This window comes from Dermacentor albipictus, chromosome 10 (assembly GCF_038994185.2).
Source record: "Dermacentor albipictus isolate Rhodes 1998 colony chromosome 10, USDA_Dalb.pri_finalv2, whole genome shotgun sequence".
Taxonomy (NCBI): Eukaryota; Metazoa; Arthropoda; class Arachnida; order Ixodida; family Ixodidae; genus Dermacentor; species Dermacentor albipictus.
This window is the reverse complement of record NC_091830.1, coordinates 34,714,943-34,733,977: the sequence shown is the minus strand read 5'-3', so window position 1 is coordinate 34,733,977 and position 19,035 is coordinate 34,714,943. Positions and strand designations below refer to the sequence as shown.

The 19,035-nt window shown below is 44.5% G+C and overlaps 1 protein-coding gene across 4 annotated transcripts in view; it reads left to right on the top strand.

Moving 5' to 3' along the window:
* The window catches only part of LOC139050464 (uncharacterized), a 60,540-nt gene extending 45,194 nt beyond the window's left edge, over positions 1-15,346 (top strand). For 3 of the 4 annotated variants that reach the window (XM_070526878.1, XM_070526882.1, XM_070526881.1), the window contains one exon: positions 4,865-5,230. In XM_070526878.1, coding sequence (XP_070382979.1) covers positions 4,865-5,020 — 156 coding nt within the window. In that variant the 3' untranslated portion in view covers positions 5,021-5,230. Of the gene's footprint in view, positions 1-4,864; positions 5,231-12,886; positions 12,935-13,929 lie in introns of those variants that run through there. The other variant, XM_070526879.1, reaches the window with a different exon arrangement.
* The last annotated feature ends 3,689 nt before the right edge of the window (positions 15,347-19,035 follow it).

The following is a 19,035-nucleotide window of genomic DNA, read 5'->3' as shown; positions in this document are numbered from 1 at the left end:
TTCAGAGCGTTTACCCTGTTCAGTTCACCTGGAAGGCCCTTATGATGTCACGTTGCGCAGAAAGACACCGGAAAGGCCAGGAGTGGAGCATGTCAATGTTTTTTTTTTAATTGTGATGTCTTCGCGCCGTGCAGCTCAGCCATGTTCTCCAAAGACGTTCGTCACAGCGTTGTGTACACGATGTCCGCGTTTATTGAAAATACATAAAAAATATGTGAGAGGTTTACTATTGGCCCTTGATGGACGGGTAAACCAGCGTTATTCGTTGAATGCATTAGTAAGGAGCGAAAATAAATCTATTCCTTAACATTTCTTCAGCCTTCGCACAAATCCTTTAACGAAGTACACTCATTTGAGCTTCTTCTTTAGGGATAGAGTGCATTGCTCTAGCAGAATCATGGCATTGTTTCCACCGATCGGTGCGCAGTCCCAAATGGTAGCCAGTAAGTGATTAATTCCCATAAATTTGCAAATATTCGGAGCCGTTGTGTCACCGGCTTGCCGAGAAACAATAGAAATTTTGGTTCATCGGGCAATCCTACATTGAAGTAATTTTTGCTATCTGCCGGCTTTAAGTCTTATTGTATCACACGCGTTGATAATATTAGAAGCGTACACGTGTTTGGCGCTCGTGCCTACGCATTCTCACTACAACGTCTCCTGTGTAATATACAAACGATGTGCGTGGCATGGACCTTCCTGGCTTCTTCTTATATTCTAATCTGTAGTCGCCAATATATATTCGCATTATTTTTATCGTTTAGCGTCACACTTGCACTGCATTGTACGGTTTTTGAACACAACAATATTTTCCTTAATAATCACGCGTGTCGAATGTAGCAGTGCAATTCCGTCTATTCGTACGCATACTAGACATCGCACTATGGACAGCTTATAGTACAAAGTGTATTGCGTCACTAAATGGAATCAATAGCAATGTAATTTGCTCACCAACGCTAAAGAAATGTTCGTTAGCGCTTAGCACAGCTCATACCGAAGAAGCAATAAAAAAACACGCCGCGGACCTTTTCCTTGAACCTATGCAATGTTGTAGCAGGACCTCGCCATTTCCATTCACTCAGGCCTTGAGTAACGGATTTGAGCTCGAGATTTCCCACTAGGAGTCGTAGTGTGAAAATCTATGGTGGTGGGATCCCGCGAATGGTTATACCAGAGGGCTCTATCATGCATGCTAAAGCTGAAAGCAGTGATAAATCATTGGGTACAACTGAAGTAGTGCGTGAATAATCAATAAACATGCCAAACGAATGACGATGTCGCAACAATCACGAGTGAAACCAGTTACGACATCAGAATACAATCTGGAAACCATGCAGAGGTGAGCTTGGAGAAGCAAATCGATAGCTGTATGCTCCATAAGATTTAACAAGTCAGGGTGACGCACTAAACTTGGCGAGGCAATTTCAGAGCGACTACTTTGCGAAGACCAGCAAAGGATTGAGCGCCAGCATGTCAGAAATCTATGATGTCCAGAAAATTACTTGCCCTTTGGAAATAGTCGTCTTTCTTGGTTGGTAGCTCTAGTGGCAGTTGGCACTTGAAAACAAGGGCACCTTTCGAAAAATCACCACGTCGCTGAAAATCGTTAGATTCCGCTGCAGGCCCAACTAGAAGCACGGGCATTTTAGCTTTGTCACTCCACATCAATTCTTCACAACGCAAACGGGCTTTGTTGTTCTACGTCAGCGCCTACCCTCGTTTTTATTGCAATAGCAATCATATGGACGCTCCAGTCGCATTTCTTCCGTCGGCGTTGCCATCGCCGTGATGTTCTGTAAAAAGACCAAGGGCCGTAACATTGTCGCCAAGCACCGTATGCTTTATGTGTGAGTGAAGGCGTGCTAGAGTGGGCCGACGATGGCGGTTCAAGGAGGAGGGTCGTTCTACACCTGCGGCTACGCGGCCACGCGGCCCCTATCTTTAAAGCGATCTGCCATGAGTACAGTGTATAGGTTCGCCGGGCGCTCATAGCTTCGTGTGCGCTGCGTTCTCAACGCTTTGTTCGCGTTGAAGCGACAGGAAGCGCGAAGGTCAATTGGCTCGCTGCTTCTGTCGCGCTTTCTCACCCCCGCGTTTTGACAGCGAGTGCGCGCGATTATCGAGCGACGTGTGCTTACATTCGCCTGTGCGTGTAAAACCATGTTTGTTAATTTGTTAAGTGAACATATGTTTACGAGTTTATGCGGCCGATAAAGCTACTGTCCTTTCTTCCTTTATCTATCTACTACTTTGCTATCGCTAGCGGTATTTCTCCTTTCGTGCTAAACTGCGACCTTTTTCTCCTGATCCTTGCCTCTGATCCTCTGAGCCATGTCATGTCTCTTCATCAGCTGTCAGTCAGATTTTCATTTTGTGCTTTAAATGAGCCGTTGTCTTCTGCAGAAGAGCTTAGGAATTCCTTAACTGGTGTCAAATCGTAATACTCTTTCTTTTCTTTACCGGTAAAGTATTATGTTTTAGTTCGGAAAGGGCCTGCTATCCAAGTATTTTAGTTTACAAAAGCAGCAAGAAAAGATTTACATTAGAAAACACCGTTCAGGGAAGCCTACGAGCCTAAGCTACTATTAAAAATTGTGCACGATGACCAGTCAAAACAGAGTAAAGAAAGAAACAAAAGTCTACGAGTCTACAAAGACACATTCATGAATAGATAATCCGAAATATTATCCCCTGCATTCCCATGAGTCTTGCCAGGCACCAACTGGTCGAAGCCATGATACGGTTACCAATTTATGATGTGTAGAATTGGAATAGTAATAGTTCACTAAGGATTCAGGCAAACAAGACTGAATGTCAGTATTTGGGGAATCGTAACACGATAGGCATTAACAAGTTCTGAAAAGCAGGTTACAGCGTTCTCTAAAAAATAGTATAATTGGTTCGTCTTATCATTCCTAACATGTGTAGCATGAACACTAAGGCTAAGAGGAAAAGACGAGAACTAAGGATCACGCACCAAAGGACGGGACGACACACGATAGGCGCAACATGAAGAGACAGGAAGACAATGCAGTTGATTACAGAGAAAACGTAGTGGTAAATATTCTAGTGAAGAGTAAGTGAATAAATTGGGTTGGCAGCCCGTTTATTGCCTAGAACTTGTGTTATATTGAAATTAGAGCATGGTTGCGGAGCAAAGTGGGGCTTATTCATGGACGGCAGTGATTTTTGTGGTCTGGTGACAATAGGAAATACTGGCCCAAACTTCGTCTGATGCTAACGGGTATAACTGCGGGTCTCTTGGGGCAGCGTTGATACTGCAGTTCACATACCCACGCTGATTATGATGATAAACGGCTAACTAGGCACCCCATGCAAATAACTTTGTCTTTCAGTGGACTAGACGATGACTGCCATTGTAATTCGTATTATAGAGAACAGTATGCTACAAAGCTTCCTGTTCAAATTAAAGGTTCAGTGCGCTTCCTGGAAATTGACAGGTGTACTACATTCCAGAAAGGCAATATGTTGTGCTTTCTTTATTGCTGAGATAAGAACACCGATAAAGGACAAAGTATTGCAGGTCGATCATCATCAGAGCAGCTAAAGAAAGTCAAACCCGAGCTCACAATCTCTGCAACCGCCGATCTGCAAATGGCCACAACAGCTGCAGCAAAGATACTGGGAAGGATCTAGAACGACTTACTGTACAGGCAAAGCTCCATCAGTAAGAAAAACACCACACCGCTCAAGCAATTCAAACGAAAATATCCAACAGACCCTAAGATGGAGCAAGCAGCAATACTTCGAAAAAATCGAGTACTACGCTGACGTAAGCAGTTACTACGACGAACCTAAAGGTACAGATGCAGGCAACGATTACAATGCCAATGAACTCAACCGGTTTCCGGGTCCAGCCCAGAGGGATGGTCACGATGAAAACTCGGTTATCGACGGATTTCGTCAGCCAAACGCCACACTGTAAACACTTAAACTGTAACACTTAAACTGCAACGAAACATTGTAAACGATGTCAGTGCGTTGAAACTTTTGTTCAAGTATTTGAATCATGCAGAGAGTCTTGAAATTATTGAAATGGACCATGAGGGGCTCTTAGGCAGAGAAAGTTTCCAATATTGTTCTGTTTACAACGTTCATTTGGCTAGGGCTATGACAGCTTACCAAACTATATTTACCTAAGCGTTGCCATCTTCAGTTGCTACAGAACTGATTGTCGTAATATACTATCCTATAGGCTGCTTGTAAAGAAATATGACATGTTTATCTGCGTATCAGCTATGGACGCATGAAATCGAGCCAACACTTGTAGACCAAATACTTTATAGTTGTTGTTTTGACTGCACTTAAGCAGCCATCACCTATTAGTAATCCACGAGCACTGAGCTGAACACGCCTCGTATAATGTAAGGTTATTTTTCGACTGATACTATTTCTTTCGTATGCGCTATCATTAAAGAATATCTCATCGAGGCTGCAACATATATGAAGCGTCACTCTGACCATTCACGAATCACTAAAAGCAATGCATGGGAATGTAATAAATACACAATTTTGGTACAATAATTGACACCAGGGAGCAGAATAAAATGCCCTGCTTGGCACCAGGGTGGTTCATGGATCAGGCACTATGTTGTCCACGTTCTCTCCGTCATATTCTTCATAAGCAAATGTACTCTTCCATCACCTTCATCGAAAGCGTTAATTTGGGTGTTTCGTTTATTTTGCTTTGCTGAGAAGCGACAAATTCCCACGACAAGCTTTTGGTGCTCAGTGTTAGCTAACTTCTCCTCCACAAATAGCAAGATTATTTAGCACTGTTCACACAAGACTGTGACGAACCACATGGTAATACACAGCTATGCTCTCGTATCTTTTTCTCCAGGTACTCCACGATGTCAGGAAAGAAATGCACCCGTCGCCTGAGAGTGCCGAACCAAATGAGAAAACTGCTTTGGTTGTGGAAGCTAGAAGAGATGCCTTCAGTACATACGAGAAAATACAAAGGAGCTTCTTTTGCTTTAGTTTCATTAGAAAGTGAAATTTGTGACGATTTAAATTGTTCAGGGAAAGCCTATATAAAAGTATCTTTTGTGATCTATATTATCAGTGGCTTGTTTATACTCAGGCACGTAGGATTCATCTTTGGTGGAGCAATTAAGAATTATTCGCCTGTTTGTTGTGAGATCTTCACGCAGATTGTCTATTATTGCTGGTTTTGGTACATGCCAATAAAAAGAACAGAACACGCTTCGATTGCACAGCTTTCATCTTACTTGCTGTCGGTTCCTATAGAGACATGGCCAGACCTGTTGTGACTTTGCTACTACAAGATAGGCTTCAAAGGCAGAAACATTTCTACATATTTTCGAGGAATTCTACAGCTATAGGAGCAGTCACTTTTGCTCTAAGCACTTCGTCGCACGCAGTCATGTTGACTTCGGCCTTTGGCGGCCCACACGAACGTCGATGTCTGCTAGAAGGCCATCCTAAGCTGGCGTGCATCACAAATGCACCAGAGTTTGAATTATGAACCAAAACTGTTGCTTAATCAGGGGGCACGCTTCATCAGCAAGTTTTGTGAGCACTGTATTAACAAATATTTATGAATGCGATATTACTTGCAATTAAAAATTGGATATGCCACAGCGTAACTCTACGCAGGCTGGTTTGCCTGAAATTGCGTATTATCGCTCAGATCTGTTCAGTTTGACCTGTAAGCCTATTTAAATCCTATTACGTAATAGTTTATTCAGAAAGCGGCTAAATGGATAGTCTACCCCTAAATTAACCTTTCATATTAGCATCTTGTTTACCAATTAACACTTTCTGAGGATTCCACTTTCGTTCCATAGTGATCCCACAGTTGGTCAGTGACGAGCTCGTTTTTAACTCCTGCCATATGGCACGCCGATCTTCACTCCCGCTACTCGTAATAGTCTCCCGTAAAGCGACACAAAGTGATTATACCAATAGCTGAATAATGAATGTCACATTTGTTCTGAATCAAAATTTTAGCTGGTATTAAACCCACAAATCAGGGTTCTATGCTCTGTTCTATGCATTCTTTCTATTAGGAATAATAAACTAACCCGTTAGTCCAGGGCCGGCTTGCACGAACATTTAATAACGAAAATAATGGCGAATTTAAGGACGCTTCTTTGTGCGGACTAGGAGTTGTCTAGGGATCATTTGAGAACGTGTTCCTAAATTCGTTATTATTTTCGTTATTAAATGTTCATGCAAGCCGCCCTGGGTCCTTAAACAAGGAGATCAGACGTTATGAAATTGCTGTCAGAGGCTTCGAAAAAAAATAATTCGGTTATTGACTCTGACATTGACCCTGACATTGACCCCTTAATGCTAAACAACTGGCTCATTATTGGAATGCATTTTGCACAACTCAAGCCAGCATTCGGGGCAGGACACGAAGGTTTCCCTCTGTTGGTTGAAACATCACCGTCGATTACTCGCAATAAAGCACGTTGTATTTTACGTTTTCTCTCTCCTCATTTCATAGTGTGTATGCTTTCTGGATACACAATTCTGAGTGCACAACTGCCCCCAAGCTTAGCTAGAACAACCAAGACGCATTTCCAATGGCGTAACTCGAAATGCGGATAGTAAGGACCAAACATGGAAGGCTTTGGAAGGAAGGCAAGCTAAGCTAGCATATTTTCATGGCACCCCAAACACAAATATCCAGCCCCGCACTCAAGAGGAACGTACATGCACTTAAAACGTACTTGTATAAAGTATGGCCGAGAATTTACAGGTCACTGCCCTCGTCCTCGCAAAGTATGTGCGTGTCCATAACCCAGCGCCGTAATAGCTGGTGTTTTTAGTGCAATTGTGGCTCCACGGTTGAAGCAAACACATTCAACGAATTTTTCTTCTCGGTTTTCACTTCAGACAATGGCTTACTTCCCTCCCTACACTGCCCACCTAAAACCATCGATTCATTAAGCATTACGAATGCCGGTATTCTTAATCTGTTGCTTAATATCGACATCAAGAAAGCTAACAGGCCAGATGATATCCCGAACGAATTTTTAAAAACGTATGCAGAATGGTGTAGCCAATACCTTGCCATTATATACCGCAAATCACTCGAGTCCGCACAACTTCCAGATGACTGGAAAAAAGCGAAGGTCATTCCAATACATAAATCCGGCGACAGCAACGAACCTTCCAGCTATAGGCCAATCTCACTTATCAGCACATCTTGTAAAATATTGGAACATATTATCTTCAAACACATCACTGCATTTCTCGAGCAAGAACATATATTAATACCCCAACAACACGGCTTTAGAAGTGGCCTCTCAACGGTCACACAACTAACCGAAGTGGTCCATGACCTTGCGCTCAGCCTAAACAGCCGAAGCCAGACAGACATGATCCTCCTCGACTTCAGTAAACAGTTTGACTGTGTAAGCCATGTAAAATTAGTTGCAAAACTGGAGGCTGCAATCAGAGGTGGTCAGATTACTGCATGGATAAAAAAACTTCTTATCACATCGAACACAATATGTTATTGTAGATAACAACCCTTCCAGGTCTGTAGCTGTCACCTCCCGTGTTCCCCAAGGTTCAGTACTGGGCCCATTGCTATTTTTGTTCTTTATTAACGACATTGCTGCTAACATTGAATGTGACATTAAGCTCTTCGCGGACGATTGTATTATTTATAAAGAAATTGTCAGTTACGCAGACCACTTATTATTAAACGGAGCACTCGATTTGGTGTGCAGTTGGTGTAAAGAGTGGCAAATGTCAATTAACACCACTAAATCTGTATGCATATCCTTTACAACAAAAAAGAAGCCTTCAGAATTTTCTTACGTGCTCGGTGGCACTTGCCTGAATAAAGTCAATAACCACAAATACCTAGGTTTGACATTCTCTTCTACCCTTTCTTGGAACTTAAATATTGATAATATTGCCTCAGTCGCATTACGCAAGCTTTCTTTCCTTAGACGATGTTTACGCCTTGCACCGAAACACACCAGACTACTAGCCTATACAACTTTTGTTCTCCCCGTCTTAGAATACGCTAACATCATCTGGTTTCCACACACATCAACTACGGTTGAAGATGCATCCTTGAAGCTATAAGCATAGATATGCTCTTCTCTAACACAATAATAATTTTATATCTTCTTGAGCACGTGACTGCAGTGTTCTGATTGCAGCAGTCAGTTTACTGCTACATGGTACATCACCTCGATCCAGCGGTTGGCTTAAGAAATCAGTCAGCCGGAAACTGTCTTTTACAGAGACTTGCTGTGGTTTATGAAAAAGACGAGACAGGTGCATTCTCCCTTAAATATAAAAACCTGCTGCCGGCTATTTTGATGCTCTGTAAGTCTGCATCCAAATGTATTTGTCACTTCCCACTGCACGATGCACAAGTACTGATACAACCAATGACACGGCACCTGCACACCATATTCGTGCTTAAGTATTATAATCTGGTAGCATGAATGATGGAGCAGCCAGATGAAGCAGTTTGTCCTCATACGCGCAGCGTAGAAATCGATCATCTTCCTTGGGACTGAAAGGGAGAGCAGTTGCTGAATGTCGAGTGAACAATTTGAAGTAAAACGCGTTGGTCATAGATCTACTAAAGCCAAGCTTTCCTTTCTAAACCACGCCACAGTTTCGTATTTGTTGGTCACTTTGCCGTTCGCGTTTAGTCGGTGTCTTGCATGATAGGGCAGAGGAAAACGCCTTGTTGAATCGGCTCATAAAACAGTGGCAGTGACCTCACTTGTGTTCTGTGTAGCAAGACAATAAATCAGCGTATGAAACGTGCGAGTACTATGAGCAAAAAATAGGGCAACCCGAGTGGCTCTTCTTTTTTTTTCGTGATCTTAAGTAAAACATACAATCAACACCCATATTATAAACCTATAATGTCCGCTTATAATAAGCTCTAAAGCACACAACTCTCTCCTTGCGAGATCGCATGACGTTCAACAGCTTACTTTATTACCTTTTGTTTTGTATTCGGGCTAGCAAATTTTTGGGCGGTTCTACATAATCATAGCACTGGCAAAATTGAAGCATAATACATAAAGAGGACATAACGGCATTGGGCGCGAATTGTTTTTACTAAAACGCAATATGTGTGTACGGTGTGGGTATGATTTGTGAGCTTTATCCCTTTTATTTTTTGCAATGCGTAAGCATTTCTATGCCTACCGAAGGAGAAAACCCGTCCGCCACTCTCTCGCGTAAGACGATCGTTGTTAAGAAAGGGCCCGCCGCAATGAGCTAGATCCCATTGGCGCTGCCTCTTGCTTCAACACGAGCTAAGCGGCGAGAACACAGCGCTCACGAAGCTATCAGCACTCGATGTGCTCAGTCCCCATCGCAAATAGCTTTCATAAGGGTGGCTTGCTGGGCTATTTGGCACATGGGTATACTACGAGAATGACAAAGAAAATTTGAACATGTAAAAAAATGGAGAGGCAGACGTAGACAAAACGGCAGGAGTGTGGCAGTAAGTTCACGATAGGGCCCGCGTGGCCACGCCATATGCAGCCGCCGCCGGAGCACGGTTGATCGCAGTTGTAAATGGTTCGCATCGAGACGAGGCAGCGTAATGGGCCACGTCTACTGACGAGGTCTACCAGACGTGACCCTGTTCAATTACATCACACGCTACAGCACGCCTCGGCCAGTGTTCATCTTAGACGAAGGAGTTTGGCATCATCCAAATGCACCATTACATAACATCAGGTTGCCATAGTCACCCGTTCTTGGACGTCTCAGTAGGCTGGTCTCAGTTAACATTTCGCTGTTGCAGCGGCGCTTCTCCGTTTCCCAATTCTCTCGTGGTGTTTCCCGCAATTATACGAAACACAGCAGCATTCGACTCGCAACAGCAGGTGATTAGTTGCAAACGGTTATATATCATTTAGATTACTTTTAGTGGAGATTCTTCGTCTAATTTCTCGTTTCGTTTGAATATTCTTCCCAGCATTGTTGTTGGTAGAAACGTTCTGCGCATTATTAAAACCAGCTGATGTTGTTAAGCGCTAGTCCACTGTAGATATTGTGCTTGCGTTTCCTCATGCGCTTCTAAAGATGTCAAACTACTCAAACGAACTTGCCCACCTTCCTGCAGTCACCTTCTTCGCCACCTAGACATGCGCAACCTGATGTGCCGGCTCAGATAGCGCGGTACCTTGACAGGCAGAGTTGTGCCAGTGAGTCCAGTTTTACACGGCGTGATCAAATAGAATTCGGTAGCGACCATCTTACCATGACTGTCGACGGTAATGCGTAAGCATTTATTTAATGCAGCCACACAGCGTATTGCCACCATCGGAACGAGTATAGCACGCGGCATGTACTGCAGTGCCACTCCTATGTGGCTCTTCTTTCTTGGCACACTGAGCTATCTAGTGGCGTTGCCTCCGAGACGAGAAGCGTGGCGCTCCAGTAGCTGCGAACGCTGAGAAATTCTTTTCCCTCGCTTGCCGCACTATCATTGGCGCACACTCTGTGATCCGAGTAGGGAAAGCGTTCGTTCAAGAGCAGCACAAACCCAGTGTATTCATAGCACCGTTCCGTAAAGTGTTGACCTAAAAGGCGTTTTCGAAAACACTAGTATCTAATGCATTTACGGCGAAGCCTGCTAATGCCTCGGGTTCGGGTCCTTGCGGAACCCTTAGGTCTAGTGTTCGATTCCACTGTCCATTGCATAAATTTGAGGGATCTTTTTTCGTCATTGTAGAGGTGGCCAATTCCCAGTGGCACATGCGTAGCTACTCAAGTTGGCGTGAAAGACATTCCTTACAGAGTGGCAGAGACCTCCTGTCACGTAGCCGGTGACCTGAGCTGGCAGGAAAGAGGTTCCATAAGAACAGCACAAAATTGATGGCGCATACTCAGTGCTCCAAATCCTAGTAGAATACTTTCTTATGACAGCGGTGCCTGCCAAGTCCCGCATGCACGACAACCCATATCGACAAGAAAGGGGTCTGTAGAAGAGCGGCACCTGTGTACACATTGCTACTTACTCGGTAGACGCCATGACACTATGAACACTATGACGCTATGACGCTATAAACACTATGACGCCGACTTGGAGTACTCGGTCTATGCTGGTCTCCTACGAACATCTTTCATGACAATTTGCGTCGCTGGGTATGCGTCAATGTTGCACGTACCCCGAGGCCAGGAGCGATAGGTGTTTTCTTCATCGGTCGAGAGGGACCCTCGACCACAAAATGTGGAAATGCCCGTGCTCTGCCGCGAGGACGTACAATATAGGTAGTAGAGACACCTAGGAGACCGTGCTGCGCAGCTTGGACTCTGAACTCCAGCTCGTCCAACTGGCTGAAGAGGCTGCTGGCACCAAAGACCTGAGATCTGAGGAGGCAGCACCTATCCCCTGAACTGCGTGTCGGGGGGGTAGGTAGGTCACCGTGTCCGTTGGGCGATAAAGTTTACTCTATCTATCTACAAGTGCGTGCGGCTCTTCAATTAACGTCATTGACGCCAACTTGGTGTAACTATGTATTTTCTACTCGGAATGTGCCGCTCTTCCATGACGAAAATGATCCCTTAGATTTTTCCGATGCTGAAGGGAATCGAACTCACGTCGCAACGGTTCAACAAGGACAGCAACCTGAAATATTAGCAGGCTGCGCTAAATATGCACTGGGTATGTATCACTTTTTTATTGAAGCTTTTCACGCCACCTATATCAATCAAGTGAGTGGTTCAATCAACCACTCACTAACATGGGTCAGCGACTATGAGCCGCAGACTACGCAGAAAGCCAGGGAACGTTTCTAATGGCGCTTTTCACTGGTCGATCTGGAGCAGCCGCCTGAATCCTCGAGCGAGCGCTCGGCTTTTACCAATCCCAGTCTGCCAGTGGAGCGCACCAACGCTCCGCGGGAGATCACACAGGAAGTCTGCATGCACGTGACACAAACCGGTTCCGCAAACTATGTCCAGCACAATGTTGTGCGTACCGACCGGGTAGCGATTTCGCTTGAAGACGGAAGTGACGCCATGTGACGCGTTCTATTTCCGCCCGAATCCGCGTCTCGGCGGCGGAGCAAGTGAGGGCGATCCGGCGCGGAGCGAGTTGATCCGAAACGACCAGTGGAACGCGCGAACCCGCTCCAGATCGACCAGTGAAATTCGGATTCGTTGCCGCAGAGCAAAAAATCCTGCTCCGAATCGACCAGTGAAAAACGCCATAAGTGTTCGCCGGCGCAATCACGCCAGGATGGTCGTCTCGGAGGCCACTCCTGTACTGCTCGGCAGTGTCACTAGATAGCGCAGCGTGTCCAGAAAGAAGCGCGAGAGGTGCCTCGTTGCTGCACCGCGCGTTTCTCAGCTCTTCGCGCGCACCACCACGCCATGCTTTTCGGATGCCATGCGCAGGCTTCCCGGCAGTGCCGCTAGATGGCAGCACGTTTTCTTAGGGAAAGCGTGAATAAGTCCCCCTGCAGTACAGATTGCACAAATAAGTCGTTTAGACGGTGACAATGCATTGTGCCCCTGTACTGATTCAATGCTATCGCATCACCATCGACATTTATCATGCGATGGGTTCTGTTGCATTTTATTCTTTGAAATTGCCTTAATTACAGGGAATGAGGACTAGCTGTGTGCCTTGCATAGAAAAACAGCAAAGTGCTGCTATGCGAGCATAAATACTGCGGTGTTCATGCTTAACTCAGTGAAGAAGCAGCTCGAACGTGGGAGAATAGCTGCAGCCATACGAGGCCGCAAAGATTCGTACGATGTCGCGTCCTTCAACCGTTGCCGCGTATTTGCACTGTTTCTTTAGAATAAAACTGTTCAAGTGCGGTTTAAGCTATGTATGAACGCGGCATTGATGGGGTTTAATATCAGTGTTTCTTTTCCTTGTCAGGCGGAGGCTCCTGGCTTATGGTCCACCATATTGAATTACGTCGGTGCCGTAAGTATTTTGTGGCATTCATTTCGAGGTAAAGTATATTGCATTTAAACACGTCCGCTAAACGCCTCTGAGCGCAAAGGTAAGGGAGTGGTCACTCCCTCACCGTCCTCACTCTCTCCACAGACCTCTTTCCAGAACGTCAGTGGACACTACATAGTTGCGGAAATTCATGTAGACCCATATTTCTAGCTTAGCAGTTATGATGATGTGCAGGTAAGCTCGAGGTTACGGAATTTAATCCCTGCCGGAACGGCCGCATAACCACAGTGGTACTACCTAAAGGTGTAGACAACTACGAGTGCAATCCTTTTTGTCGTAAAGCCCATATTCGACAGACCGGGCGCTGCATCAACGTACGTTTGCAAGAAGACATTTTATTAAACGGTACATTCGGGTCCTATCTAGCCAATGTTGCACTTGTAGTTGTGTACCGCTTTTAGATATTACCGCTATCCTTATAAGGCACCTACATACGTGCGAGATAGCTAAGGATAGCTCAGACTACTCTATTCTGCGGTGGAGCATGGAGTTCAGGGTTTCATTCCAGGCTACGATCGCATTTTCAATGCGCTGATTCCCGTAGAAATTTGAAAACTTTCTTGTGCATTAATTTTGGTTCAGAATAATAACATGTGGTGACATTGTAGTTTATACATTTTAAATATACGGCTTTCTCACACCTGTTATCTTTAGTAGCTAAACTCAGTTTTACGGTACGTATGTGCTTAATGGTTAAAATTACCATAAAACAACACTGAGCTCGTCCTGCAGGTAAAACAACGCGAAGAAAAAGGTAGACAAACGGAAGACTGTTTTTATTCCGCTCACCACGCGCAATGCAAACGTCGTCCTCTGTAGCGCTGTGGTGTCACCACAGTCATATTCGTGTACCGTGCTTCCGTTTTTCAGTGTCTTAACGCGTGTTAGCGGGCACATGTTGTTCGCTTTGTCAAAGGTAACCTGTGAAAGATGTTCTGCTCTTTTATTCCACACAGATCGTACCGTCTTGGCCCTGTGACGAAATGTCGCATCAGAGGCCACATGAATGCCTCATGCTGGATCCTGTGCTCTATTATTGAATCGGTTCCCACCAGGCGACGCCCACAGCTGCAAGATGGTCAGGGCAGGGTTTCGGCCTCTCCGCTTTCCTTATTTAAACGCGCTAAAAGGCTCGCAAGGTCAAGTCATGCGTATGTGGAAGTAATTTGGCGTGACAATGGCTCACGCTATACAAGAAAGAACGTTTTTTGCTTGACCCTAAGTGCTACGAGTAGTTTTCTTCTAAGCAAAATTTGTGACGCAATATACCGTGTAGCAAGGCTGCAACATACTACGTAATGTATTCTGTTTTTCACATTAGCTTTGTTTGCATAAACTCGACGCGAGCGTGTGGACTCGAAAGTCGAGCTGACCTACCTTGACGTCATGCGTTTACATGCATCTTGCCAAGTCTGATAGCGCAATCCAGCCAATCCCTTGCGGGCAGGTCGACCAATGTCACCTCGAAGCTTGCTCTGTTCGACTGGTTTACATGAACCCTACCAGCCGCCGACAACCTGACTAAAGTATTTTTTATAGAGTTCGTGTAAACGTAACTGTTTTCCACACGCGCCTACTCACTGCGACGTTGTCCCTTAGTGGACTGCCGATTTTCGATGAGAGAGGGAAGAACGCATAGATGAATTTTGCGTATTAGAAGAATTCCCAGACCTCACATAAAGCAAATGTTCTGTTAATGTCACTAGTGGTGTGTATATACTAGCATGTTTACTGGAGCGATAATTTCACGCCCAGAACACAGACTGGCTTGCTTGCTTGCTTGCGTGCTTCACATATTTGTATAAAACTACAGCGCTCAGAAAACTTCCTGAGTGTTGCATCGAGTGTTTTTACTGCAACTACTAAAGTAAGAGATAGAAAAGTTGAAAGTACGCAAGCAACATTTTAATATTGAAAATTCTTACAGATCCCGCAATAAATCCTAGTCATTTTCGCAGTGTGTCTTTCACTGCGCCCTGTATGAAAACAAAGTTATCGCAAGCACGAACGCATGACAACATACACAGATTCACCTGGCCGATTTGAAACAAATGTCAGAAAGATATATGATATGAAAATAAAATGTCTGGAAGTTTTTTCTTCGCCGGGTTGTACTATATGGAGCTAACACATTTTCCTTAGATCGCTTGTTTCCGCATAAGGCGTCTAACATATCAGCACTTCAATAACGCAATATTTTGTGTTGTTATTGCTTTTGGACTGTATTGAGGTCAACTGACTGAGTGTCTGAACATAGAATTTAGGCTACTTGCCAAGACGTTTTGTTTTGTTGTTTAACTGGCACCAGTGTTGTAAAAGCTTCAGTGATACTTTTGTGGCGAATAAAGTTCCTAGGGTAATGTTTTGCATGTATTTGGGACTTTGCATTGATCTCTTCTAATTTTCCCAAATGGCCTTATCTATGACAAGTCCTGCATTTCCTGTAGCCGTCGATCCTACCACCCTACAAACGAGGATGGCCAAAAAGTGAGTCTGACCAACCATAGTGCTGTTTTTTTTATCATACCACGTTGGAAAGCAGTTCTCGAACTAGCTAAGGAGCCATTTACGTCTTTGTGCGTGTTCATTGAAACAAATACTAGAAGACTATGCCTTGCCTGGGAGTGTCAGCATTTTTTTCGCTTGGGACCAAATCTCCTTCTCGCATGGAAAAGCATAGAAAACGAAGAAATGCTTTTATTAGGCTATCGCCGGGACGATTTGAAAATGAAAAGTGTTGCATTTAGGCGAAAAAGCTTATTTCTAATTTATGCCCCAAATATTTTACAAACATGTTCTGAAATTGTCAAGTTTCTCAAATTCGGAAGCAAAAAGCTTAATTACCCGCAAATCAGTGTGAAAAACAAACTATCCCTCTCAGGTACCCCGTTCTATTCTTTCACTTCTAGGTGTTATGATCGTAGTTATGGTAACTGCAGCTCTTAGAGCATCTCAAGCGGAGAAATGCGACAGACCCTTCAGGCGATATGCACATGATCAGGTACATCCCGTGAGTGAATCAAAAGAAAAAGTGCTGGTGACAATAATTTTCAATGCGTCTCGTGCGTTTTGAAGTGCTTTTGCTTGGACCTGTGGCACAGCAAAATTTGTGAGGTGGGTATTTTTTTCAAGCTAGAAAGGTTGACGGCTAGGTGCCTCATTCTGCCGTCTTGTGGTGGACTCCTTTCCCTTTTTTTATTGTTCTTCACAGTGTTTCAAATTACGCTATATATATATATTTGAGAGAATAAAGAATTGATGTTCTGGTATATGACTTTCTATTGACAGATTTCTCACAGCGCGCACTTTATGTAAACGCCAGAAAACTCACTACATGATTGAATGTCCTCACTTCGTTCAACTCATTTATGCTTTTAAGGTTTCTTAGAATTTGAAAAATGTGGTGGCGGATGCAGTGAGTCATAGCTTACGTGAGAGGTTTGCAATGTTTGCGTGGGTCCTGCAAAACACCCACATAGAAATTACTATTGCACTTCAGGTCTGTGTGTATTGCTTCAATTTCGCTCGCTTTACGTGTCTCGATAGGTACCGCTCGAAAAACTGACGTCGTTTTATTTGAGTTGCATATTTGCACGCATACGGCTTTAGTTTTCTGAAGTTTACTTATTTTCAGCAATCTTTGCAAACGCATCAATGGCAGTAAAGAAAATACTACTATCTGCACTACGTAGATGTTTTATTTTAACCACCATGAAACTCGTGAAAGCCGGCGCAGCTGACGCGTGGAGAGACGATTTCCACATTCCCTTGTATTGAGATAGCAGGTCATGGTGGTAAGCTCCATCTAAAATACTTTTGAATCGCTATGGCAGTATACCTCATAGGATTTTTGTCTTTTTTGCGCGTCTTGGCACAGGAGCAGCTGGTGCCTGAACTGTGCGCCAAGTTATCCTGCATGCAATTTTTAAAGCACCTGTTTTATTTAAATGATTAAGGCACTGTGTAATATAGAGCCTAGGGGCTTCTTTGGCGTTCGTAGGGTGTTTTGGGGATTTTATGGACGTTCCTTTTAGGGACTATGTTGTCGCCAAACAAAAAGCCTAGTCCACCCAGGTGCTCGTCTGTTGATTACCACTCTGGTGTCTGTGCTCAATAGCGTTTCAGTCAGGTATGCTAGGCCATGCTAACATACGTGCATGGCTTTCGCAGGAAATGTGCCGAGAATAGATTAAAATTATTTTTGTGGGTCATGATTTGGCCGAAAGAGTGTAAATAATTTTAACGTAGGTGGATGTGCTGACGAGGCGAGGATACCTCGTCCTTTCATCTGATCCTATGGCCCGTTAGAGAGGCTTATAGCGCGTGAAAAAGACAAGAACGAATCGTCCTTGTCTTTTTCACGCGCTATGAGCCTCACGATGTCTTACCAACAAGCCCAAATCACTGCTTTACACAATTCGAGAGGTTGCCTCAGAGCACTATGGCAATGGTACAATGCTGCAAAAGTAGCAAAACACTGCTTTACATTTAAAAAAAGCTAATTTCAAGTGTTTCGCATCCTAAACCACGATCTGATTATGAGGCGCGCCGTAGGGAGGGACCCCGGAAATTTGTACCTGCTGGGGTTCTTTAACGTGTACCTAAATCTAAGTACATGGTTGTTTTCACATTCGGCCCCCATCGAAATGTGGCCGCCGTGGCCGCGCTTCGATGCCGCGACCTCTTCCTTAGCAGCCCATCACCATAGCCACTGCGCGACCACGGCGTGTTACTTTATAGTTGCACTGGCGGTAGTAACTGGGACAAGTAGCGGTAGGCTTACGTCAGTGTCGTTTTAAAAGCACGCGCTTATTAAGCATGCTTGCACAAATGTTGGCTTTTTCTCTTACATGTCGACAGACAGGCCAACTTAGTGAGTCTCTGAGCAAGTGTCACTTTTGAAACAATGTCATTTGTAATCGATGACAATGTCGATCGGTAAATCAGCCAGCACATCTACTTAGTTTATGCCAAATGTACAGAGTTGTATTATGAGGCTGAATATTCATGGGCGAAGGCAAGGCGGTAACTGCATTCAACACTCCAGCGATGCGCTGCATGTGTGCGTAGGTGCTCAGAGTGGAGAAGCATTGATGCCTGGAAAACGAAATGGCTTTTGTAGTCAAGCAAGGTGGAAATAGGGATTTCATCGCATGGGCACAGTCCTAACATTCGAAATCCCGAATAATAGTTTAACACTTCGTTCCATCACGGAAATGTGTATGATTTTATTTATTCTTAGATCCCTGTGGGCGATGTTACACACTTCAACAAAGCGACACGTCCTTAGGGCTCGAGCTTGTAGTCCCTGGAGTACACGCGGGTTTGTTTTGCAGGTGTTACCAAGCACAGGGAGGCTGTATCTTGCGAAACCGAGGAACAAGGTGTTATAAAGCTGCAGCATTGACCGCACCGATGTGCCCCATGACTTTCCGCCGAAATATTTGAGGAGATGTATTTTTGTCATCAACCTCTTCTTTAAGTATGAAACATACGGGCTCTGTGAAATTGTGTGGTCGATAATTACCCCTAAAAAGCGGTGTATCCGTGTATTTGCAACTGCTTCTCCGTTGACACTTACAGAGTAACGCTTCATTGCCTTCCGAGTGAAAGTAACAAGGCAGCATTTCTCTGAAGACAGCTCTAAGTTTTGATTTCCCAAGTACAGTCATCTTAAGGTACCTAGCTTCCTTTTGTAGCCGTGCTCGTACCTGCAATCGTGTTACAGCCGACGCTCAAATGCAGATGTCGTCGGCATAGATTGATACTTGAACTGTGTTGAGCAAGCATCTGACTAGGCCAACGAGCACTAGGTTGAATAGCGTTGGACTCACCACTCCACCTTGCGGTACTCCACGGAACGTTTGGTGTTGAGTCGTGGTACCATAGCTCGAGACCACCCAATATCAACATACTTGGTAACTGACACTTTCAGGGCGTATATTCGCCACGTTGCCCGACTACCTTCTCACAATCTTGTCGCTCTACCCGCAGAAAGACCACACGCAACTATCAGTCGTATAAATGCTGCCAAGCGTGCCTCATTGCCATCGAACTATATG